A 25928-nucleotide genomic window follows, 5' to 3' on the forward strand; every position below is an offset into this window, starting at 1 on the left:
AAGTACAGACAAGTGACCACTGCAATAAAACTCATGACAGCGTTTTGCTCACACTTTCTATGCACTGTACAGCTGGCTTACTGCGTTGGTATGCTGTGTTGCACTTCTGCACCAGGCATCGCTACTAACCGCTTCAAGCTACTAGAGTTTTGATTATGACTCCTGAGGCAAGCGGTTGTGTGCACTGAAACATATTTTGGTGTTTTCATTAAAGAACGTTTAAGATTCACCTCCCTGATTGGATGTCATTTCTGTCATCCTCTACTTCTTTTTGGTTCCTGTTGGATTTGCGTAGAGGTTTCTTCCTGTTTGTGTTTTCAAACCTTTTTTTAAACCCAGATACACTAACCGCTGTTACCACATCTTCTGGCAATGAGTTCCAGAGCTGGACTTGAAAACAATCACTGCTTATTTCTAGGATAAGCAGCATAAAATCTGTTTTACTCTTCTGGGATCTTGCCAGGTACTTGCGACCTGGATTGGCCACTGTTGGAAACAGGATACTGGGCTTGATGGATCTTCGGTCTGTCCCAGTATGGCAACTCTTATGTTCTCGCTCCTTTTCACCCTCTACCCCAAACTCTTTCCTCTAACTCCCTCCTTTTTTCTTTCTCCACCCTCCCCACAGGATGAAGAGGCCACCGTCAGATTACCCACACCAGATTCTTACCTGCCAGCAGTGGAGACACGTTTTAAACTGATGTAACACCACTTATTTCAGAATTTATCCCTGAGGCAACAGGCGATGTCAGATTAGATGTGTCTCCTGTTGCTGGCCTGTAGGGGTGCACAGTGGGAGGGGGATTGAATGTGGGTATCTTGCGGTGTCTCACTCAGCCGGGCAGAATGGGGAGGGTAGATAAAGAAAGCATTAGGGGAACGAGTGCTGCCTGCCCTGATGTCCCTTGCCACCCCTAGTGAAGCGCCCAGGGCAAATGTGCAGTGAGAGGGTGAAACATTTTATTTAAAATAAAACTTTATAAAAAACGGTAGAATAAAACAACATGAGTACAATAAAATTAAATGCGTAACATTCATAACTTTCAGGGCCTGTTTGCTGTAAAGCTGAGTAGTGGGCAGAGGGACACTGGGCAAAGTCTCTGGGATATGTGTGGTGGGATGGGAGACGATCCTGTGACTCTCTAGTGCCCAGTGGATGAGATACAGGCAGCTTAAAAACAGATCATTATAGCCAAAAGAGACCTGGTCATTGTGACCCTCGTTTCTTTATAAATATGTATTGCAAATGGTATGTGTGTGTGTTGGACACGGAGCGAGATCTGTGTCCATGCTATTTATTTTATTTATTTATTTGTTTGGTGGTCTGACCACCTTTTATGAAGGGATTTGCCTAAGGCACTGGACTGCAGCTACAGCTTGATTATAAAACTTACAATTTGGTTAACAGCATAACAATAGTAAAATGACCGACATGAAACCTTATCGGAAACGTGTGAGTGTCACCTGGATATGAATGTGTTCGCTAATGTAGCTTGTGCACTGGGTTACCTTCATCAGTGTATGTGTATCACTGTTTGTATTAATTGTGTGTATGTCAAGTCATTATGTCAGTCTGTGTGTGTCAGAAATAAGTCAGTTGTTTTTATTTCTGTGAGCGCAGATGGTATTGCAGTGTTAAATCAGTGAAATATGAAATGGATTTCACTCGAGGACAGGAGTTTAATTAAATTAATTGCCAGTGAGATTGTAAAACTGCTGATGAGGAAATAAATTTATTTTTATGGCCACTGTTTATCTTTACACGTAAATTTGCCCTCGCATTTGCTTCAGATAGCCTGCCTTTAGCAGACGTGACCAGGGTGTAATGCTCGACTCTCCTACGAAGTGGGAGCTGCAGGGCAGGAGTGAGGTGCATTGATACAACCGTGTGTGTGTGTCTCAGTGATGGAATAGCAGGATACCACAGGGCAGGAATGAGGTGCATTGGTACAATTCTGTATTGGTAGCGCTGTACGTGTGTGAGGGAGAGAGTCTCTGTGATTGGAATACCACAGGGGATAGCACAGGACAGGAGTGAGGTACATTAGCAGAGCTGTATGTAGAAACATGATGGCAGATAAGGGCCAAATGGTCCATCTAGTCTGACCAATCGCAGCATCCACTATCTTCTCCTCTCCCTAAGCAATCCCATGTGCCTGTCCCATGCTTTATTGACTTCAGATGCAGTCCTCATCTCCACCAGGAGGCTGTTTCACGTATCCACCACCCTTTCCGTAAAAAAAAAAGTATTTCCTTACATTACTCCTGAGCCTATAACCTCTTAACTTCATCTTATGTCCTCTCATTCCGGAGTTTTCCTCCATTTGAAAAAGGTTCACTTCCTATACATTAATGCCACAGAGATATTTAAACGTCTCTCTCATATCCCCTCTCTCCCACCTTTCTTCCATAGTATTTATTTGTTGCATTTGTATCCCACATTTTCCCACCTATTTGCAGGCTATATTGAGGTCTATAAGCCTTTCCCCATATGCTTTATGACAGAGACCTCTGACTGATTTTGTAGCCGCCTCTGGACCGACTCATCCTGTTTATATCTTTTTGAAGGTGGGCCCCCAGAACTGCACACAGTATTCTAAATGGAGTCTCACCAGAGACTTCTACAAGGGCTTCATCACCACTTTTTTTCTGTTGGCCATTCCTCCCCCTGTGCACCCGAACATCCTTCTGGTTTTGACTGTCGCCTTTTCTACCTCTTTGGCCACCTTAAGATCATCAGATATGATCACCCCAAGTGCTGCCCTTCTTTTGTACCTAGAAGTAATTCACCCCTGTACTATACTGTTCACCCCTTATGCTATACCATTTCCTTCGACTTGTGAATATGAAGATCTCGGCACTGGAATTTTTGTGATGTTTTGTGTGTGTGTGTGTGAGGCAGACTGCAACCTCCTATCTAGTGCTCTTTGAAAATTCCACCTATCTGACAGGCAACGGAGTGACCATTAGATTTATGCGCTGAAGCTCAATGCAGGGTTTCCTTACACATGCAGATAAAGTTTGAACCCAATCCTTTAACCAGAGAGACACCAGAAGCATAAACACACAGGTAAGTAGCTCTAGTTTGTGCCCACTGTAATTGTATTGGCATTCAGAGCACACAATATTTTATGGTATCATTTAAACGTCTGCCATCCAGAAATGGGGCAACTCCCCCTCAGCTCCTCATCCCCCTGCCATTTATTGACTTTTTTTTTTCTCCTGCAAAGCAAGGGAAAGGTTGTGGGTCATTCCTCACTAACACTACCACAGAGGCACAAGCAAACTTTTTTACTGCACTCCAGGGCATCTGCTAAAGCCCCAGTGATTTCAGGTCTTCTGAGCACCTCCTTGCATCCAGATTTAACAGCTCACACTTCAGCATTAGGTTCAAATGTGTAGTCCGCCTGAATCCTTGTACATAGTCTTCTACAGCCATAAAAACTCAGAAAGCTGTGCCCAGAACCCACACTAAGATGGGCACTGAGCCTCCCCCTGAGTGTCTTCTCTGACATCAGTATGGGGAGTTCCTTTGCAAGGACTAACGGGGGGGGGGGGGGGGGGGGGGGGGGGGGGGGGGGGGGCAAAACTGACTTGCACATCAGCACAAGAACAGGTGCACTGTCTTCAAGCCTAGAGAATTATTCTTAAAAGTAGTGTTTTGTAGAATCAGATCATTGAATCGTCTTGAATTCCATTCCATTTAATTGTGTTGCTTAATAAATTCTGTCTAATTATCAGGCACAATTACAGTTTATTTCAATGGCACAGGGGTTCTTTCTATTGTTCCTTAATGAAATGCTTAGTTAGGAACTCACAGCATTATAGGGCTTATTTGATTATGTAGAAGATCCAGTAGCTGGGTTTCCACCGATTCCTTGTAGCAGGGGCTGGGCTGGGTCACTTTTGCTCTTTCCCCTTATAATATTTAGAGATATTGGGTACATCTTTGTTTAAAAGGCAAAAAATGTTTTCTGTAGCTGCACCTGCTTGAGCTCGGGGGAGGGGCAGTTTTGCACATGCCATGACAGTAATGAGCTGTCACTCTTAAGCCAGGGCATTTGGAGTATTACCTCGGTCTCTCAATTTTACTGCTAACACTCGCTGTAATACTTTCATCATGCCATTGATGAGAAATATTTCTGATCTTTCTTCCATATTTCTTGGCCTCGGACTGCATCTCTAGGTACTTGAGGATCTTCCCTCTCTCCATGTTTCACTGAGTAATCACTCAGGAATAACATCTCTGTGATTAATGTTGCTCTGGTATTTTTCTCTTTTACCACTATGTCTGTCTGGTTTTCTTGCATCCAGTTTTTTTTTAATCTGTCGGGATGGGGAAGTCCCAAGTGATCATAACCTCTTCAATTCCCACCATTTCTTAAGCTCATGATCCCAGTGCATTTCCGGCACAGCCATGTTATAATGTTTCCAATGGATGACACATGCCAACTTGTGCCTTTCTGTATAAACATTTTCCACTATCAGCACTTCACAGCCATTTATGAGATGATTAGTCATTTCCAGCTCCTCCTTAAAGAATCTACAGTTTTTTCTAGATTTGCTGTGAACCATCTCATTCCTAATCCACTGTCCTGAGGTGCCAACTATCAATCTCTTATCCTTTTAGTTAAGAAGAGGAGAACTGAACCCTTTCATGTATCTGGCTTTGATCCACATAGAATTCCAACTCTACATTCCCCACAGTATTTGTGCATTTATCCGTTTGCTGATCTAGTTCCTTAAAAAGCTTGTTGGTTCCATTCTATGAGGATCATTCCTCCATCAGCTCCAGGAATGCACAGACTCGGCAGACACTGATTTCTTATAGATTACCTCGTGAGCATGGAGGAGATTTCTTATTCATACATTCAATTTTTCAAGGTATTTAAGAGGCTGTCCACTATTCCAAGGCTGTACTAAAGTACAGGAATCACAAGCTGGTTGATGGCCTGTGTCTTATTCTTCGATGTTGATAACTTTTTTCAGGATCAATTTTAATCTCCCAGTCAGTGGCATAGAGAGACACCCACCCCACTTCTAACCATGTGACAGAGACATTCACCCACTCATGTGATAGAAATACACCTACCCCAATCCCATAAAAGGGCACTCATCCCATTTCCATGCATTTGACACAGAAAGACTCACTCCTGGTGAGTACTCACTCCTGGTCATTTGACTGTAAGAAACATCCATCCCACTCCCAATTCTGTGACAGAGACACCTGCCCCACTCTGACTTGTGTGACACAGAGAAACGTCCACTCCACTCCTACTAGTGTGACATAGAGACACCTGCCCCGTTCCCAGTCACAAGACAGAGAAACATCTGCCCCACACTAATTCTGTTCACTGATCATGATACTATGGTTGATTAATCAGAAGCACTGGGTATGATGGAAGAGGCTTCTCCCTAGCATTACTGGTGTGGTGATGGTGACCATTCTATTGCTTGTGCTGGTTTGGAGGGCTGCTGTTCTGTGAGGCATGGCAGGGAGTCAGTGTGGCATGACGAGGTCCTCTACAGATCAGAACTAGGCTCTTTCTGGTCACAGTACATTCACTTTTCATTACAGGTTAAATGTTTTGTTAGAGATGGGCAATAGCAGATGTCACCATCCAAGATGGATGAGAAGAGAGGACAGCTGAGATCAGAGACATCCAGAAGTAAGATAACACTCGGAGATATATCACTGAGAGAGATTATGTTGGTAACCGAAAAAGACAGAGAGTGAACGGGATAGGGAAGATAATTAGTGAGAGAGATGAGAGAAGTAATAACAGAGCATACTAGGAGAGAGGCCTAAGAACCAGAAAACTGGGTTAGAAAAAAATCACAGAACTGGAACATAGATCAGACAAAGTCATTTATCGGGCCCTCAGATTGTCTGGGGCAGGCCACACAGGGAGTCTTATACAGTACTGACTGCAGGCCAGAGAGGAAACCTCAGGCTTACTGACCACAACCACTATGGAGCTCCAGCTTCTGACAAAGGGTTGCACGAGGAACCAGCAACTCTCCTGGCAGAGGAGTCACACTGGCAGTTTTGGGATCTCTTTGTATAGGGCTATGTGGGAAGCTTAGAAATGTCTCCATACAGTGCCAAATGGGCAGTATCAGGTTGTCCTTGAGTACTGGCACAGGGCTCATAGTTTGTTCTGCATAAAACCACCTCATTAATTTTGGAGAGATTAGGAATCCCTGTTGTCTGTCTAATTCTTGTGCTGTTACTGATCTTCTCCCAGGTGCCCAGCAGAGTGGCACAACAGCCAGCCCTCTACTCGCCATGGCAGTTGGAGTAGACGTGGGGGTCACCGATCTGCCTCACTTCTTACTGGAACCGAACGATGTGTACATTGTGAAGAATAAGCCAGTGACACTGACTTGCAAAGCAACACCTGCCACTCAGATCTACTTCAAGTGCAACGGGGAATGGGTTCGTCAGGGAGACCACTGGACAGAGCACAGCACCGACAAGAGCACAGGTACTCAGGTAGTGCTGAAGAGAAGAAACTGCATGTGGTGTCTCAATACTGCAGTAGTTGAGCAGGAGTGAGGTGCATTCGCAGAGATTGGGGGGTATCAGTACTGGAATAGCAGGGGTGCTACAGGGCACCAGTGAAGTGCATTGGTAGAGCTATATAAGGGGGGGGGGGTCTCAATACAGGAATAGCAGGGCTGCTGCAGGGTAGAAGTGAGGTGCATTGGCAGAGCTTGGAGGGGGCTCAATACAGGAATAACAGGGGTGCTACAGGGCATGATTGATGTGCATTGGTAGAGCTGGGGGGGGTCTCAGTCTCCTAATACCATACGTTTCTGATCTGTCCCACATGTTTTATCATAAATACATTTTATGCTTCATCCTACTAAGCTCCTGTAGTTTAATGTCCTTTTCCCTGCCCACAACCTCCTTTCCTATGCCTCCCTGATGTTCCACATGGCAAATTTGCAGAATTGATCAGTTGGTCCTGCTTGGGTACATATGTTGATGTTAATGTTCTATTCCCCTCAACACTTATTGTAGGTTCAGAGTGGATCACAATTCAGCTTTAACCAATCAATAGGACTGGAAGCTCATATGTCAAATAGGACAAAGTTAACATTAAATAACAGTATCACATGATAACTATATTACACAAATCTTCTAAATAACGCATGTTTTTAGAAGTTTACAAAAGATCAAATAACATGATTGAGAGGCCTGATATGAAAATAAAGCTGTAAAATATTTCTTTGACCATAGACCTCTATATGATGGAACAGAGAGGTTTAAATTATTATGAGTGTTAGAATTGGAAGTCATTATATTGATCATTGAAGACACATAACATGGTGCTGTTCTCTTCAGAATCTTACGAGCAAATCAACAAAGCTTATAAAGAATTGTGGCCTCCACTGGCAACCAATGGAGCCTTTGATAACATGAGGAAACGCTATCAAATCTGCCCAAGCCGCATAATTGCTGTATTTTGGATAGTCCTAAGCCTTCTTAGTAGATTTTTCATAAGATATTGCAGTAGTCAAGCTTCGTAAGAATTAATACTTGCGTTAGCAGTTGAAAAGACTCTTAAGGTTAAATATTCCCAAATACATCTTACATTGCTCATCAGCCAGAAACAGTGTTTAACAAAATTATTTACCATGGAATTCCCATGACATATTATGATCTAACAAAATGAGAATTTTCGAAGATTTTTTTCCAGTTTGTATGTTAGACCATTTAATACTAAGGAAGATGGCTTTAATGAATTATCTTGATTGTCAATCAAAAGAAACTTAGTTTTCTCAGTATTGAGGTAAAGACACAGGTTGTCTTTATATTAACACACCTCATTTAGTATGCATAATCAACTGTTTGTAATATTGGATGTGAACATTTTTAATTAAACTTACCTTCATTTTTACATTATGAAATGCTAAGTACCAGTGTTTCATTATCTTTTCTACTTCTTTCTTCTGACAAGATTCTGAGCATAATGAGATATTCACACCCCAGTGCATTAGTGCAAGGATTTCCACTACCAACCATGAGCACAGTGAGATTTTCACACCCCAGTGCATTAGTGCAAGGATTTGCACTACCAACCATGAGAACAGTAAGATCCTCACACCCCAATGCTTTAGTGCCACAGTTCAAACTCCCAACCCTGAACACAGGAAGATCCTCACACCTCAGTGCATTAGTGCAAGGATTCACATGTAAATTCACCTTTATTTACTTTACCACAAATAATAAAAAAAATATCTAAGCAGTTTACAAAGTATCAATTATTATTAACATTTGTATAGCGCTACCAGACGCAGCACTGAACACCTGATACAAAGAGACAGTCCCTGCCCAAAAGAGCTTACAATCTAAATAATACAGACAGACAAGACAGTTATAAACTAGTTATAAAATACAAAAGAAGAGATAGTCACGTGCAAACAGGCTTTGTAAATCAGATTCCAGAGTCCTATTGAGTCAAGGGAAATGCCTTAGTGAAGTAGTAGGTTTTGAGGAGTGCTTTGAATTTTGTAAACAAAATTTTGGAGCAGAGATCTAAAGAAAGGGAATTCCAAAGAGTTGGTACCACAACGCTGAAGCATAAGGAGCTAGTGGAGTGTGAGTGAATCTGTAGAAAAGAAGAGGGGACAACTAAAAGGTGCTGATGAGCTGAACTGAAAGTAGAAGGGGCCCATGGAATTAGGAAACCATAAAGAAATGATGGAATAGCAGTACAATTCTGATGGGCAAAACGTGTTCCAGTGTTTGCTAAGGAATTTGGCTGCGCTGTTGAATTCCTTGGTGCCATAAATTAATTTACAATGATATTTTGAACCACCTGCAATTTACAAAGTTGGTGCTAAGGGACGCCTTGGAGAAATACAATAATTAAGACCTGACGTTACAAGAGAGAGAGGAAATTTAAAGGGCAACATGAATCTGTCTTGGTCTATAAAAATATTTTAACGTGATAGTTTGAGATGGTGTGGGTGGGGATACAGGTTAAGATGAAAATGCGAATGGAACTGAAGACCATGTTTTACTGCATTAACCTTATTGATTGTTGATCAGTTATCAATGTTTGAAGTTTTAGTTGACAGCAATTTTTATTGGTGAACAAACAGAAAGCAGAACAAAGTATACAGGGTTCAAGTACTTTAAGAAAACAAAAAGTGCTCTAAACAGTCCAAAACCCAAATCAAATTCACCTTTTTCTGACGCACAAGTCCTCCCCCCTCCCCCCCCAAGCCACGAACCAGCCAATTACAATTATCACCTTCAACCTGGTTTCTGATTAATAGCAGAAATTGTAAGAGACAACAAAAGAAAAAAAATCCCCCTCCCCACCCCACCCCCAAAATACAAGATCAACAAGTAGGTTCCATTCCTTTGCACTCAAGAAAAAGATCTAGGTGTCGTTGTAGATAATATGCTGAAATCTTCTGCTCAGTGTGTGGCGATGGCCAAAAAAGCAAACAGGATGCTAGGAATTATTAGGAAAGGGATGGTGGTAAATAAGACCAAAAATACTATAATGCCTCTATATCGCTCCATGGTGTGACCACACCGTGAGTATTGTGTTCAGTTCTGGTTCAAAGAAGAGCGACCAAAATGATAAAGGGGGATGGTATTCCTCTCATATGAGGAAAGGCTAAAGAGGTTAGGGCTCTTCAGCTTGGAAAAGAAATGGTTGAAGGGAGATATGATTGAGGTCTACAAAATCCTGAGTGGTGTAGAAGTTACATGGAAATACTTTTAATACAAATAGGAGGAAATATTTTTTCACTCAACAAATAGTTCAGCTCTGGAACTCTTTTTCGTAGGATGTGGTAACAGCAGTTAGTGTATCTTGGTTTAAAAAAAAGGTTTGGACAGGTTCCTGGAGGAAAAGTCCATAGTCTGTTATTGAAACAAACATGGGGGAAGCAACTGCTTGCCCTGGGATTTGTAGCATGGGGTTTCTGCCAGGTACTTGTGACCTGGATTGGCCACTGTTGGAAGCAGGATATTGGGCTAGATGGGCCATTGATCTGACCCTATAACTTATAGGGTCTTATGTTCTTATGTCCTTTATAAAATGTTTGAAATGAGGCTCCTCCCTCGTGATATGAGCTGAATATATTTATCCCAAATCATTATGAAGCACTTTTTGCATCTAATGGAACCACGTGCTTCCCAAATAAGCAGCTGATGAATTGGATTATGAATCAGCAATGTATTCCCCCCTCCCCCCCCCTTTTTCCCTCTGGTAGTTCCAGCCATGTGCAAAAAGTAAAATCACAGGTGAGTATAAAAGAGTCTTACCAATAAGAATAGGACATATACCAGGCAACTGCAGTCCAAAACTATCCAATCTTAAGGCAAGCCCAAAAGGAGTGGAAAAAATATTATCAGAACACAAGCATTTAGCACATACAGGGGACTGTTTCTGTCCAGATTTATATAACTGTACTTGGGTAAAGTATGCCCTGTGTAGTGTACAAAAATACATTCCCAGAGATCTGTATTAGAAGTAAGCCCTGGAATACCTTTAAGATTAATAAGTATTTCCCAGTCCTCCAGACCCTGCCCAAGATCCCGTTCCCACCTACGTCTAACATCCCCCGTGTCTTTAACTGCATCAATTTAACAAGTGCTTAATGGAGACCTGAAATTGAGATCTCATCCTCTGAAACTGCAAGAAAGAAAGCTCTCAATTTATCTCCCATTCACAGACCAAGAAATTGGCAACCTATTTTATTTATTTTATTAGCATTTATTTACTGCCTTTTTGAAGGATGTCACGGCGGTGTACAATAAGAATAAATCAAACATGAGCAATAGACAATTACAGCAATAAAAATCTAATATAATAATTCGCACCTCCAACGTTCTAAAGCTGACTCCGTGGCAGTGAAGCCATGAAGCCCTGTAGAGTTTGTAGGCTTCATAATCACTCCGCCCATGGTAACGCGACGTCAGAAGAATCCCTCCCTCTGTCCGATTTCCAGACCCCCCTCCGAGTGCCTGACCCCTGGACCCCCTGCCACAACCCTCTTGAGCCCCCCTTCCCACCACCAACCCTCCCCCGCCGCCGTCGCGTACTTGTGCTAGCGGGGGACCCCAACCCCCGCCAGCTGAAGTCCTCTTCTCGGCCACGTGGCATGGACAAATGATCTGATCAAGTTGCAATCTGTGTGCATGAGTCTGACATCCTTGAGAGGACCTAAAGCGAAGATATAATGTTTGAGTTGACAATAAGCAAACGTATTTCCCCAATGGGCTCCAGTGTGTAATTGAAGAGCCTCGAGAGATAATAAGAACCTGTCTCCCATAATAATGTGTTGTCATAGAGAAACCTCCACAGTTTCCCAAGTTAAAAAGGCCACACTTTCCATTCCAGGAACAAAGGCAACATTGCTTCTGATGGGCAATAGATCAGTGATCAAAGGATGCCTCCCCCCCCCCCCCTCAATTGCTGAACTAAATTTGTCCATCTCTCAGGGGATGCAAAAGTACACTATCACTGAAACAAAAGGGGAGATGCCACGCCAGGGCCTGTAGCAAAAAACAAAATATGATGTTTGAAGTTTTAATGTGTTGCAACTTACTTTTATTGCTGTGTCAGCATTAGTAAACAGGGGGGTTAGCGTTATTGCTATGTTGTTATTTTTTTTTAAACTTTGTGCACTATAGCTGAAATATTGCCAGAGAAATTAAGGCAGTTATCCAATGGAACCCCCAAGAGTTTAACTGATTCTTTCATTGTCTGTAGTGGGCAGAGATGGTATTGCAGCAGGGAGATAGAGTGGAAACAAAACAGCTACCTTCTTAGAAAATTACAAGAAAGCCAAACACTCCCCCTCCCCTCCCCAACTTTATTTGCTCTAGTAATCTAGTGTATGAGGCAGAAGTGGTGCCCCCTCCACTCCTGTGTCACAGTAGTAGGTCAGTCTCCCAAATAAGAAAAAATTGTCTTTATTTGACAAATTAGCCTCTAGCTGCAGTACTATGAAGCTAAGGCTAAGGGCCAGAGCCACCACTTTGAAGTCTCTAAGCAACAGATTGGGTTGGAGGGGGACTGCTACTGCCCAACACTGGATTACCCAAGATTCCTTGGGCATGTGATGGGGACGCCAAGGGGTTAGGGGGTTTTCAATAGGAGGGTGATTGGAACAGGTCAGGGTGGTTTTCAGTGGGGCTCCTCATTAGGAGGGTCTTGGTACAGCGGGAGTTGTCAGATTCTCAGCGTATGAGAAATTTCAGAGATATGTGATGAGCACAGTGTGTGAAAAATAGCTGACTCTCATCAGCAGAGATGTAAAAGGTAATCCCTGGCGACTGGATCAGCAGGGTCAAAGGCGCCCCTAAAATATTAAAGAGCTTTGGACCAAGGACTGAGCCCTCAGGAACACCTCATATTAATTTATGTGACTTGGGGAAGTAAGCCAGCAGACCTGGAAGCCCTTATCTTGTAAACAGTGGCGTTCCTAGGCTGCCTGACACCCCGGAAGGATCGCCGATGCGCAGCCCCCCCCCCCCCCCCCACCAGTGAAATTACATCCTCCCCCCCATGGGTGCATTTTTACCTGCTGGGGGGGTGCCACGCGCCTGTTGGCCGAGTCCACTCGTTCCCTCCCTGCTGCTCCCTCTGCCCTGGAACAGGAAGTAACCTGTTCCGCGCAGAGGGAGCAGCAGGGAGGAAATGAGCGGACTCAGCCAACAGGCGCGCGGCACCCCCCCAGCGGTGTGCACCCGGGGCGGACCGCCCCCAATGCCCCCCCTTCGTACGGCACTGCTTGTAAATATAAGTGAAACCAGGATACTACAGATACTGAGACACCCAAGTCTTCCAAATGACAGAGAAGAATTGAATGATGAACCAAGTCAAATGCTGCAGTGACATCCAAAGAGAGAAGTATTTCATGATCATCAGCTACTGTCGTAGAGACAAAATTTACTAGTGCTGAGAGAGAATGTTCAGTACTATAATTCTGTCTAAAGCTGTTTGATAGGGGTGTAGAGCATTCGATTTTAGAAAAGATTGCAGCTGTTGGGCTATTACCTTCTCTGTGACTTTTGACAGAAAAGAGAGCTGAGAAACTGAATGGAAGTCAAGAGAGTCGGAGCAGTCCACACAAATGATGAGGAAAGACAAAAGCCTTTTTCCAACTAGAAGGAAAGGTAGATAATAGATCAGATAGATCAGTAGAAGAGATATTATTTTGGACAAGTCAAGATGGGTAGGTATTTTAAAATTAGCAAAAGTAGTTCTACTGTGAATGTTCGCTGTGAGGGGTGAAGAAAGATTATTAGAAGGCTAAGACAGTAGAGTAGCCCTGAACCTCCAGAACCAATGCAAAATCATCAGTACTCAGGATACTCCCTGAGCGATGGTGTGAGGAGTCCGTGACCCGATGCAGAATTTTGTAGAGAAAAAAAAAATAAGGGCCCGATATTCAAAGTCATTCAGCTTGCCACTGACCAGTTAAATCTCTCGATTGGGGCTATCCACTAATATTCGGAGGCAGTTAACCAATTAAGTGCTACTGAATATTGTAGATAGTGCCGAACACAAAGCCTGCTATGTTGGCGGCTTCCCGGTGGCAGAGTCAGCACTTGGCCGCTTAGGTGCAGATATTCAGCCCTTAAGCAGCCAGGTTTACCGCATAAGTGGGACCCCAGAAAAGTCTGTCCTATTTTTAGGGAGTAACCCAGGGCCCCTTAAGTGATGAATATCAATTTAAGGGGCTATGTGTTAGCTGGCTTAAAAACAGTACTTAAGCATTGCCATACTGGGACAGATCGAAGGTCCGTCAAGCCCAGAATCCTGTTTCCAACAGTGGCCAATCTAGGTCACAAATACCTGGCAAGATCCCAAAACAGTACAATACATTTTATGCTGCTTATCCTAGAAATAAACTGTGGATTTTCCCCAAGTCCATCTTAGTAAAGGCTTATGGACTTTTCTTTCAGGAAGCTATCCAAACCTTTTTTAAATCCCGCTAAGCTATCTGCTTTTACTACATTCTCTGGCATCAAATTCCAGAGTTTAATTACACAATGAGTGAAGAAATATTTTCTCCGATTTGTTTTAAATTTACTATTTTGTAGCTTCATCGTGTGCCCCCTAGTCCTACTATTTCTGGAAAGAGTAAACAAATGATTCACGTCTACCTGTTCCCTATTTTATAGACCTCTATCATATCTCCCCTCAGCCATCTTTTCTCCAAGCTGAAGAGCCCTAGTCATTTCAGCCTTTCCTCATAGGGAAATCATCCCATCTCCTTTGTCACATTTGTCGCCCTTCTCTGTAACTTTCCTAATTTTACCATATCTTTTTTGAGATTCCTGATATTCAAAGCCAAAGCCTGGACAGGTCCAGGAATAACTTCATCGACAGTGAGCAAAAGACTACTGAATATTGACCCCCCTAAATTTTTGGTCTTTTTTTTTTTTAGCTAAGGCAATACCCCCTGATATTCAGTCAGAGGCAAGCAGTGCAGTTAGATGTCATCGACAATACTGACCCTGGATATTCGATGCTTGGCAGTTTCCGGCGACCAGCATTGAATATCCATGGGTTTTTGGTCGGCTCTAACTTAACTGGCTGTGAGAATATTCAGCTGGTTAATCAGTAGGGGTAAAGATAGGACTGAGATTTATGTGGTTCGATTTGCCTAATAAACTTAGCCGGCCAGCACTTGAATATTTGTAGATAGCCGGCTAAGTCACATGACATAGCAGGTTATTGGCTAGCCACTAAGCACTAATATTCAGAGGATATAACCGGCTATTTTGCCCTGAATGTTTATGCTTAGCCGGTTAGGCGTTATTTAAGCAGCCAGAAGCCATTCCTGGCCGGTCAAATAGTACTGAATGTCAGGCCCATAGTATTCTTATTGGTTCCCTCATTATTTGCAATTGTTTAAGGGACTGTGCAACACTATATTTCCAGCTTTTGACCACACTAAGGTCCTCAAATCCCAGTACATCAATGCCACGATTCATACTCCCAACCCAGAGCACGGTGAGATCAGCGTGATGGTCGTACCCCAGCGCCTTAGAGCCACGATTCACACTCTATCTCTGAACACAGTGTGATGCTCATACTCTGAGGAGCTCTAGATGAGAGAAGGAAGTTTCGCTGTCTCTGGCTACAGTTGGTGGTTTTAGAGGAGGTAGCAGGTGACCTGTGAGCAGGAAGGATCTGGTCTCCAGCTTGAGTTGAGTAGTGCAGTGACATTTCAAGCTGTTCATTTGTAGAAGGTGTTCGGAGTATCCAGTCAGTGAGGGTTGGAGAAGAGGGAGGGAAGCTGGTCCATCTGGATTTAATCCAAAAGTCCAGCAGATTCCAGAAGAGAAATAGAGATTTGAACTGTGGCATATTGGGGCCTCAGCAAGTCAAAAAGGAGGAAATATGATTTAAGTCATGGCTCCCTAGTCCCATCCCAGACATTTCACAATTTACCTCCTATGGATATCCTAGAGAGGAACTAGGACAGGTTTGGGAAGCCCCAATATTACCCCTGTTACCCTACTTTTAAACACTCACCACTTGCAGTTTTGCTCAAAATACATTTTCCCTCTAATTCTATACAGAACACGAGTTTGACACTAATTAGGAGACAAACGGAAGTTAGGTGCCCAAATGGGGGTAAATGGCAGGCGCTAATTCTAGAAGCGAGTGCTTAAGAGCTTTAGCGTGTAACTGCAAAGGGGGCGGGGCATGGGTGGGGCACACCCTTGGGTGCCAAACGTATTGAATAGTAGAAGTTGCCCACCTAGGTGGCAACATTTACACCTGCCTTTTACATGGTGTCAGTGTTGGTGCCCAGATGCTAGTATAGAAACTATCTTAGTGCCCAGATTTTGGACACCTAATTTTTACCCCTTTATGCAGTAAATACTTTTTTTTGGGAACACTGTACCCATGTTGGGAGCGTCTCCTGGAATGAGAGCTGAGTTTGTGGCATTAACTGATTGACAGATGGAGTGCCGTCCCTCGGATCTGGCTTACACTGGGGTTGGGGGTGGTAGAGGAGGTCCTTGGACCACAACGACCATTCTCGAGCCTCATCCTGCACTGCGGCACAGAGGCTGTAGTAAGGGAGGACTAGCACAGTCCCTGCCCCTGAGAGCAGAGCAAGGAAGAACCTAATCCAGCTGTGACAGGCTCTATGAAGTGCCACAGTAAAAAGCAAGGAAGGAGCCTGAGCATTTTGGGCAGTGAGGGAAAGTTTGTCAGCAGTCCCTTAACATAAGTGATCTCTGGTATTTTAGAAAGGGTTTTCATCTACATTCAGTAAGGAAACTCCCTTAAAACTCAGTCAAAACTTTGGCAATGCAGTACAACCATTTTTTAGATCAAAAAACCTGGCCTAAGAATGTGATGTTGGTACACCCACCCCCAGGTGCCATCACCACAATCCAAAAATCAGCAGATCTGTTCCTGAAAGTGCCGAGATCTGTAGTGAAAGTGCTGAAACTCCGCTCTTGACCGCTCTCTCCTTTCCACAGGTCTTCCTGTCATGGAGGTGCGCATTGACATTTCCCGGCAGCAGGTGGAGAAGATTTTCGGTTTGGAGGAATACTGGTGCCAGTGTGTAGCCTGGAGCACTTCCGGGACCATGAAGAGTCAGAAGGCCTACGTTCGCATTGCATGTGGGTAGCTTTGGTAATATTACTGCTTCTGATGGACCTTCTTGACTTTCAGCAGAGGTGAAAGACTCTTTCACAGTGTTTGGGGGTAAGAAAGTGCCACAAGGCCCAGGTGACAGGCTTTGCCAGCACACTCGTTGCCTCTGGGTATTGTAGCTCAGGTATCTTGCCTTGTTACTCAGATAATGCCTCCTAGTCTATCTCATTCCCCACATTTTTCATCACATTTCAGTGTTTCAAAACACTGGTCACTTCCCTGAATGGGTCCAGATCTCTGATCCTCAACATGGGGTGCAAAAGGGAGTCCAGATCCCTCCCCCCCCTCCCCCCCCCCCTCCCCCCCCCCCCCCCCCCCCCCCCCCCCCCCCCCCCCCCCCCCGGTCTCCAAATCCAGTGTGTTGAGGAGAGATAAATACAGCAGCAGTAGAGCACTGTCCATATCTCTGACATGGCTGAGCTGCTACTGGGGGAGGGAGAAACACCTTGTTCTCGGGGGTTTGCACAGATCTGGTCTGGGATGTTAAAACCATATCTCATGTTTTATTTTTCAGATCTACGTAAAAATTTTGAACAGGAACCACTGGCCAAGGAAGTTCCCATAGAACAGGAGATAGTGCTGCCTTGTCGCCCCCCTGAGGGAATCCCTCCAGCTGAAGTGAGACCTTACTCTAATCCTTTGCCTCTCTATATACCTTATTCTACCCCTCCCCCATCAACCTCCAGCCTACTTGATCATAACTCTTTGCCTCAACCTATAACCATTAACCAGCACTCTAACCCTTACTTTAGCCCCAACCCCTTATTCTAATCCCATCACTGCCCCTAACACATGTCTTTCTCGCATCTCCAAGTACCCTCATAATCATTGTTTCACTATTTGATCTAACGGAAATTTCTGGCAAGATAAAATGCTAAGTATCCCCTGGCACCATGAGGACACCGTTACTTTCAGGATAACGTGTAGAGTTTGGACCATCTCCTTGTGCTTTAGGTTATGGTTAGAGTATGGGTGGATGCTGATTTAGTGCAGCAGGTGATCGGGGACCTGTAAAATGGCAGATGTAACAGCAAAGAATCCTGGGGGTTTGTACAAGTAATGGTGACTGATTCCACTTGGTCGATCATAGCAACTTCATACCAAAGGACCTACTGGTACCTATAGTTGTTTGTGTTCCACAGGCGAAAGCTTGGTGATCCTTCGCTGCTCTAGCAAGTCACGCCTGAGACCTCTCCTCCAGCCTCGAACTGCATGAGGGCCACCAACCCTCTCTCCACAGGCACTGACAGGAATTTGTGGTCAGGTGCAAAGCTCACAACATCTGCCCTCATAATGTAGTTTAATTTATAGCCCCTCCGTCGTATCCCCTCTCGACCTCACCTCGCCAGTCTGTGTTCCAGCCCCTTGATCGTTTGACTTGCCCTTCCTTGCACCTGTTCTAGCTCAGCAATAAGTTAAAATAAACTTGCCATGCACCATTTTGGGGGGACTTTTGTGAATGTGAAGTGTTTGTTGGCAGAATTTCGGTTGGGGTTCTCTTTATGGTCACTGATAACAGCCCAAATTTCAGTTACTTGAACTGAATAATTTTAAGGGGACTAAAGCACCCAGGAGATTTTTATTGCATGAAGGTCCTAAGAGATTTTTCTGTAGTTTCTTTTTATCCAGGTAAAATCACAAAGCGCATGAAGGTGCCTAACTGCAGCCTACTTCCCTTTGAAGAATACTCATGTAACAGGATATCAGGGCTATTTTTGAGGGGGTACTTGGGGGGAGGGTACTGAGTACCGGCACCTTTTCCATTGTCTGCTAAAATTAAGCCATGGTCCCCAAGTTTTAATGAAAGAGCTCAGGCTCTACACACAAATTCTGTCTTGTCATAGTTTCTGTGACTGGCTGCAGGGGGCCTGGCTATTGTACGGTGGGTCCCTCAGTGATCACCCCACCCCTAAAGGGTGGCCTGGCATTTGAGTACCAGCACCTTTTTCGCTAGAAAAAGCACACTGTGTTTAGGTGCCACAGAGCTGATGTAAATGTTCACGTCTACATTTCAAAACACGGTGCATAGATTTGTTTGTAATAATTCTATTAGCTGCATGCATAAATGTGTTTGTCCACCCATTTGTATAATCACCTCAAACTACGCACCATTGCATTTAGCTGCCAAGCTATTGAACAGTGCGTAGCAGAATATTGACATTTATGTATGTAAGTGCCGCAGTATTCAGGTCATTGTTGCGCATTCCTGCTGACTGAATCTAGGCACCTTTCTAGAATTATGTGTTGGTGTCAGGGCTTGTTCATGTAACTCTCTCTTAAAGACTTAGCAATAAGGCCACCAGAGAGGAAGGGAGTCAAAAACATAAAACTTTATTTGCTCAACTGGACACAGTGTAAAATGCCCTTGGCTTTTATCAAAGGAAGATATTTCAGAAATTCTGGGGTTTCCAGTTTACATGTCCCAGTGTTACAAAATTTCTAGGGAGCTGAAACCCCCTGTTAAATAAATTCTAGGCCATAGCAGTAAGCTAAAAACGCCTCAGCTTTTATGCAACATGATACTTTGACTGGAGTGGAAAACACACAAGTATTTCAAAGGAAAGCATGGTTATTGCTTTAGATGTAAGCAGAGCTAGCAGGACGTCTGAAACTGAGAGCCTCTTGTACCAAACCACGCTAGTGATTCCTGCACGGCAATGCCAACAAATCACATTCAAAGTGAACAGGTTTTGTTGGCATTACCACACCGGGAATTGCTAGTGCGGTTTAGTAAGAGAGGCCCTAAGCTTGGTTGGCATGTGGAGAATCTGCGGGAATTAATTATTGGCAGCTTCTAGTTGGAGTTCAGATACAGTGGTGTAACAGCAAAATATCCAAATCACTGGCATCTTTGAATAAATAAATCCCTTCCCCCTAATTAAAATGTGAAAGATCTGTCTCTCGCCAAAGGTTTTGCTTACAGCTGAACTCAAGGTAATCTCCCCAAAGAGAAGATTGGTCACACTCGCCATCTTGCCATCGTGTGTTGGAAATGATCTCAGTCTCTCACTGCTAATGTTCACTTCAACACATTCGCTGTTTAAAGAAATCCTGTCCCTAGAGTATATAAAGGCTGATATGCCTGCAATTCTTTTTAATTATACCAATGTCGCCCAATAGAACTGGGACAGTTTCTGTGTCATTCTGCCTCAGTTTCTTTGTCTCTGGTTGCACGTTATTGGTACATGAGCTGCTCTCTCTCCACATGGAGTACAGAAAGGTCACTTCGCACTGACACTTCTGTTAGTAATGCCGTTCTTGTGTTTTTATCATTTACCATAATATCTGGTTTTCTTGCATTGAGATTTTTATCTGTGGGAACTGGAATGTCCAGGGTGATCTCAACTTCTTTTTTTTTTCTCTCTTACAGTTCCGTCAGGATCCTGCTTTTCTGGCACTGCAGTGTTATAGTGTTTGTTATAGTGAATGAGGCTCTGCCACCTTAATGAACCTTTCTGTACACAGTTTTCTGATACCAGCACATCACACACCCAGCAATGAAATGTGTGGCTGTTTCCAGTTCTGTGCTACAAAATCTTCCTATGTGGAGAATCTGAAAGTGGCTTTCAGTTTCTGGATGTGGCAACAAACTGAAGCATGTACCCAGGCTTCTAGCTATGAAAGTAATGTGGGAAGCAGAGAGACTTCACTGACTGCAATTTTGGATTCATGAAACCAGTCCTTACTCTTGGGCTGAGTAACATCTGGATGCTCAGGGCAGCTCAAGATGCAGAAGATTCTCAGACTGAATTGCAGAAGCTTTAACTTTGTGGGATGGTTGGGCTCAGAGGCGCTACACTTTGCTCTCTCCCTGCTGTCACTCACACATTAGGAACCGTGTGAAGAGGGAGAGGGTTCTCAAGTACGGTTTACAGTTTATTAAAATTTGATATGCTGCCTTTATTTTTAGTAAAAACAAGGCAGTTTACAATCATATTAAGAACATAGAAGTCAACAGAAAAGAATGTCAAGATTTAATAGGACAAAGATAGCAAGGGGATCTGATTGAGGTCTACAAAATCCTGAGTGGTGTAGAACAGGTAAAAGTGAATCAATTTTTCACTCTTTCAAAAGTACAAAGACCAGAGGACACTCGATGAGATTACATGGAAATAGTTTTAAAACAAATAGGAGGAAATATTTTTTCACTCAATGAATAGTTCTCTGGAACTTTTTGCTAGGGGATGTGGTAACAGCAGATTTCATATTCGGGTTTAAAAGAGGTTTAGACAAGTTCCTGGAGGAAAGATCATAGTCTACTAGTAAGACAGACATGGGGAAGCCACTTCTTGCCTGGGATTGGTAGCATGGAGCGTTGCTACTAATTGGGTTTCTTTCAGGTACTTGTGACCTGGCTTGTCCACTGTTGGAAGCAGGATACTGGGCTAGTCTGGCCCAGTATGGCTATTCTTACAATCTTATGTACTAAGTGAGTTACAGAAGAGAATTAAAGAATTTTTAAAAACACAGGAGAACATGCGCCCATGGAAAGTCTCAAGCCTGGACTCTGTATGCCAGAGTAGAGATGAGTCTTTAGTGCAGACAAAGACAGGGAAATGAAGACTCTAGTTGCAGACCAAAGGCAAAGAAGTCCATAGGAGGGAACATAAGAAGAAGAAAGCAGAATATTCTGGTGAATTCCAAGTGGGCCAAAGATGGAGGCAGAAGAACCAGTCAACTTCCATTGGAAGAATGAAGAAAGTGTGATATTACAAAGGGAAAAAGAAGACTAGATAGATACGATGGGGATTGACAGTAAAGGGCTTTGAGGCTCATTTTCAAAGCACTTAGCCTCCCAAAGTTCCATAGAAACCTATGGAACTTAGCCTCCCAAAGTGCTTTGAAAATATGCCTCATGAACCAATGAACAAACTTTGATCTACATAAGATATGAACTTTTAAGCCAATGGTAATATATGAACAAAGGAGTGATATAGTCAAAGTTACTGGCCCAAAACACAGATAGCTGCGTATTGGACAGTCTGGAGACACTTGAGCAGATAGGATGGAAGACTCACATAGACCACATTTTCATAGTTCAAATGACTGAGTTTGCATCGAGAAATGACATTTGAGTTGAGGAATCCAGGAGACTGTGTATAGATTAGCATTGTACAAAGGAGCTGACTTGTGGTTCAAGGATAAAGCCACAAAATGCAGTCTTAAACCCAGAAAATGTGGCAGAAAGGGGTCTAGGTGTCATCATTGATACGTTGAAACCCTCTGCTCAGTGTGCAGTAGCGGCTAAGAAGGCAAATAAAATGTTAGGTATTATTAGGAAAGGAATGGAAAACAAAAATGAGAATGTTATAATTCCTTTGTATCGCTCCATGGTGCGACCACACCTCAAATACTGTGTACAATTCTGGTCACAGCATCTCAAAAAATATATATAGTAGAATTAGAAAAGGTACAGAGAAGGGTGACAGAAATGATAAAGGGGATGGTACGACTTAACTGTGAGGAAAGGCTAAAGCAGCTAGGGATGTTCAGCTTGGAGAAATGACAGCTGAGGGGAGATATGATAGAGGTCTATAAAATGAGTGGAGTGGAACAGGTAGACGTGAATCACTTGTTTACTCTTTCCAAAAATACTAGGACTAGGGGACACGCAACTAAGCTACAAAGTAATAAATTTGAAACAAATCTGAGAAAATATTTCTTCATGCAACATGTAATTAAACTCTGAAATTTGTTGCCAGAGAATATGGTAAAAACAGTTAGCTTAGTGGGGTTTAAAAAAGGTTTGGGATAACTTCCTAAAAGAAAAGTCCCATAAGCCGTTTATTCGCTCTTTGGAAGCTTAAGCATATACAACCTTATTTCCGTAGAGAAGTATTCCGCAGCTTAGTTCAATCCCTAGTTATAAGCCGCCTTGATTACTGAAATGGAATTTATGGGGGATGCACAGTTACGCTCCTAAAAAAAATTACAAACTGCCCAGAACACAGCGGCTAGGCTCATCTTTGGTAAATCAAAATTTGATAGTTCGAGACCGCTGCGTGAGAAGCTGCACTGGCTTCCTGTGAAGGACTGAATCGCTTTTAAAATTTGCACTTTGGTGCACAAAATCATCTATGGTGAAGCCCCTGCTTATATGGACACCCTAATTAACCTGCTGCCTAGGAACTCTCACAAATCAGCTCGCTCGTACCTAAACCTCCATTACCAGTTTTTTGTGGCCTCAAGTATAAGACCACCTATGCATCCTTCTTCTCCTATCTCAGCACTCAGTTGTGGAATGGGCTACCCCAATTGGTCAAACTTACTTCTGATCACCCGACCTTCAAAAGCGCCTCAGACCTTCCTTTTGGGTAGAGCATACGCTTCAAACCTGCCTGGCATCTCTTCCTTCTGAATTCCAACTGACATAGCGACACATTGTTCACCCCTACTCTTTCCCCTGCTTAGCTATTTCCCCTTCCCTTTTACGACATTGATTGTTTGTTTGCTGAATTGTTGTATGTTTTTATAAACTGTTGTACGCCACATTGAGCCTGCCCATGGGTGGGAATATTGTGGGATATAAATGCTATAAATAAATAAATAAAAATCCACTGTTTATTTCTAGGAGAAGCAACATCAAATGTATTGTACTGTTTTGGGATCTTGCCAGGTACTTGTAACCTGGATTGGCCACTGTTGGAAACAGGATGCTGGGACTGATGGACCTTCAGTCTGTCTCAGCATTGCAACGTTTATGTTCTTATGTTCTAAGGTACAGAAATATTCTCCATCATATTGGGTTTCCCAAGCTTGATTATAAGGAATTTTCAAGCACACCTGGATAAATTACCTATGCACGTTTCATCTTATGAACTCCAGAGGGCAGCTCTCTTTGGCATGATGTAAGTACTATGGCGAGTGTTAGCAGTAAATTTGAGAGACTGAGATCATACTCCACATGCCCTGACTTCAGATTATATGGTTGGATTCTGTGCTCCAAGTGAAAGCAGTAAAGGCAAACAAGCTGGTGAAGAACCTTAGCAAACTTCCAGGGCATATAGGCACTCAGTAAGGTGCTTAATTCTGTTTGTCATTTTCAGTGTGTTACCTGCTGTGCCAGGAGAGGAGTTTAGAAATCATTTAAATAAAACTTATGTTGGAGATGTTTGAGGCTTTTTCTCTGTCCCATGTTCACCTGCTGAGGCCATGATTTGCAGCAAGTCTTTTACAGATTTTCGGGGGTGGGGGATCATCTGCATACTGTAAAGCTGCTGTGCATTTTCTAGTGGTGGGGGTGGCTGCAGGTTGATGCTGGGTTGCTGTGGAACCAGGGTCTGAACAAACACTGTTGAGTGATTCACTAGGTCTGCCACACTCTCTTGACTTTCATCTTGATCCTTGGGAATCTGATTCCTACATTTCTCCTCTCTTTTGGATTTTTGCTTTTCTTGAACTCATGTGGGCATTTTTGGTCCTGGCAGGTGGAATGGCTGAAGAATGAAGAAATGCTCGATCCTGCACTTGATTCCAACTTGAACCTCAGTCTGGACCACAGTCTGGTGGTGAAACAAGCCCGTTTGGCTGACACCGCCAACTACACCTGTGTAGCAAAGAACCTTGTGGCACGGCGCCGGAGTGCTTCTGCTGCCATCATTGTGTTCGGTAGGACATTTTCACTCATTCATAACCAAATTAAACATACAACTTACAACGAAATTCCAACCATTCCAGACATGGCAAGAAGAAAAAACACAGAGCGGAGATCCCTAAGCTCTCCTCCTGCGGGGATGGGTCATTCAGGATGCCCAGCCTCTCCTCCTTCAGTGACATGCCACAGACTCAGCTCCCTCACCCACTTCTGCTCTGGATAACCAGTTCTTCTCTTCTTCATTTGGTACTGATTAGTGAATGGTGGATGGTTCCTTCCTGGACTGAGTGGTCACCGTGCAGCACCAGCTGTGACGAGGGGTGGCAGAAACGGACTCGAACCTGTACCAACCCCACTCCACTGTAATGGCGGAGCCTTTGTGAGGGGCAGAATGTGCAGAAGACAGCTTGTACTACTCTCTGCCCAGGTATTTTCCTATTTTGTTTAGGTCTTTCCCTCACTGCCTGCTGAATCCTAACCGTCCTCATTTGCACTCTTAAAGCCATGCTGTCCTTGATCAGGGTGGAGACACATTCGGCCTTATTTTTGAAAGTGATGGGCGCCCATATTTCGACCCAAATCGGGAGATGGGCGCCCATCTCGCAAAGGCGCCCAAATCGGTATAATTGAAAGCCGATTTTGGGCGTCTTCAACTGCACTCCGTTGCGGGAACGAACAAAGTTGACGGGGGCATGTCGGAGGCATGGTGAAGGTGGGACTGGGGCGTGTTTATCGGCCAATGGGCACCTTCAGCCAATAATCGAAAAAAAGGGCAGCAGAAGTGAGAATTTGGGTCGCTTTTGCTGGACCCTTTTTTTCACGACCCAAGTCCCAAAAAAGTGCCCCAACTGGCCAGATGACCACCGGAGGGAATTGGGGATGACCTCCCCTGACTCCCCCCATGGTCACTAAACCCCCTCCCACCACAAAAAAAGGAACTTTAAATATTTTTTTGACAGCCTGTATGCAAGCCTCAAATGTCATACCCAGCTCCCTGACAGCAGTATGCAGGTCCCTTGGAGCAGTTGTTAGTGGGTGCAGTGGACATCAGGCAGGCGGACCCAGGCTCATCCCCCACACCTGTTCCACTTGTGCTGGTTAATGTTGAGCCCTCCAAAAAAAAACAAAACCCACTGTACCCACATGTAGGTGTCCCCCTGCACCCCTTAGAGCTATGGTAATGGTGTAGATTTGTGGGCAGGGGGATTTGGGGGGCTCAGCACACAAGGGAAGGGTGCTATGACCTGGGAGCTATTTTCAATTTTTTTTTATTTGTAAACGTGCCCCCTAGGGTGCCCAGTTGGTGTCCATGGCATGTGAGGGGGACCAGTGCACTACGAATCCTGGCCCCTCCCCTTCCCCAATGCCTTGGATTTGGTTCATTTTGAGCTGGGCGCCTTCAGTTTCCATTATCGCTGAAAAACCGATAGCGCCCAGCTCAAAAACGCCCAAATCCTAGGCATTTGCCTCCGCACAACCCATATTATCGAAAAAAAGATGGGCGCCCATCTTTTTTTCGAAAATACGGTTTGTCCGCCCCTTCGCATGGCCATCCACGGAGATGGGCAACCACTTTCAATTATGCCCCTCATTGTGGCCCAGGGACCACTTCAGAAGCAATGATTGGGCTGGGGGCTAGTTTGGTCTTTAATATGAGGAATTGGGGG

General features: G+C 43.9%; 1 protein-coding gene across 1 annotated transcript in view; it reads left to right on the top strand.

The window, feature by feature from the left end:
* UNC5A (unc-5 netrin receptor A) overlaps window positions 1-25928 on the top strand; it is a 110978-nt gene that overhangs the window by 53709 nt on the left and 31341 nt on the right. Inside the window, 4 exon segments of the mRNA XM_030213436.1 lie at window positions 6249-6488; window positions 16490-16633; window positions 17182-17285; window positions 24095-24275. Coding sequence (XP_030069296.1) covers window positions 6249-6488; window positions 16490-16633; window positions 17182-17285; window positions 24095-24275 — 669 coding nt within the window.

This window comes from Microcaecilia unicolor, chromosome 8 (assembly GCF_901765095.1).
Source record: "Microcaecilia unicolor chromosome 8, aMicUni1.1, whole genome shotgun sequence".
Taxonomy (NCBI): Eukaryota; Metazoa; Chordata; class Amphibia; order Gymnophiona; family Siphonopidae; genus Microcaecilia; species Microcaecilia unicolor.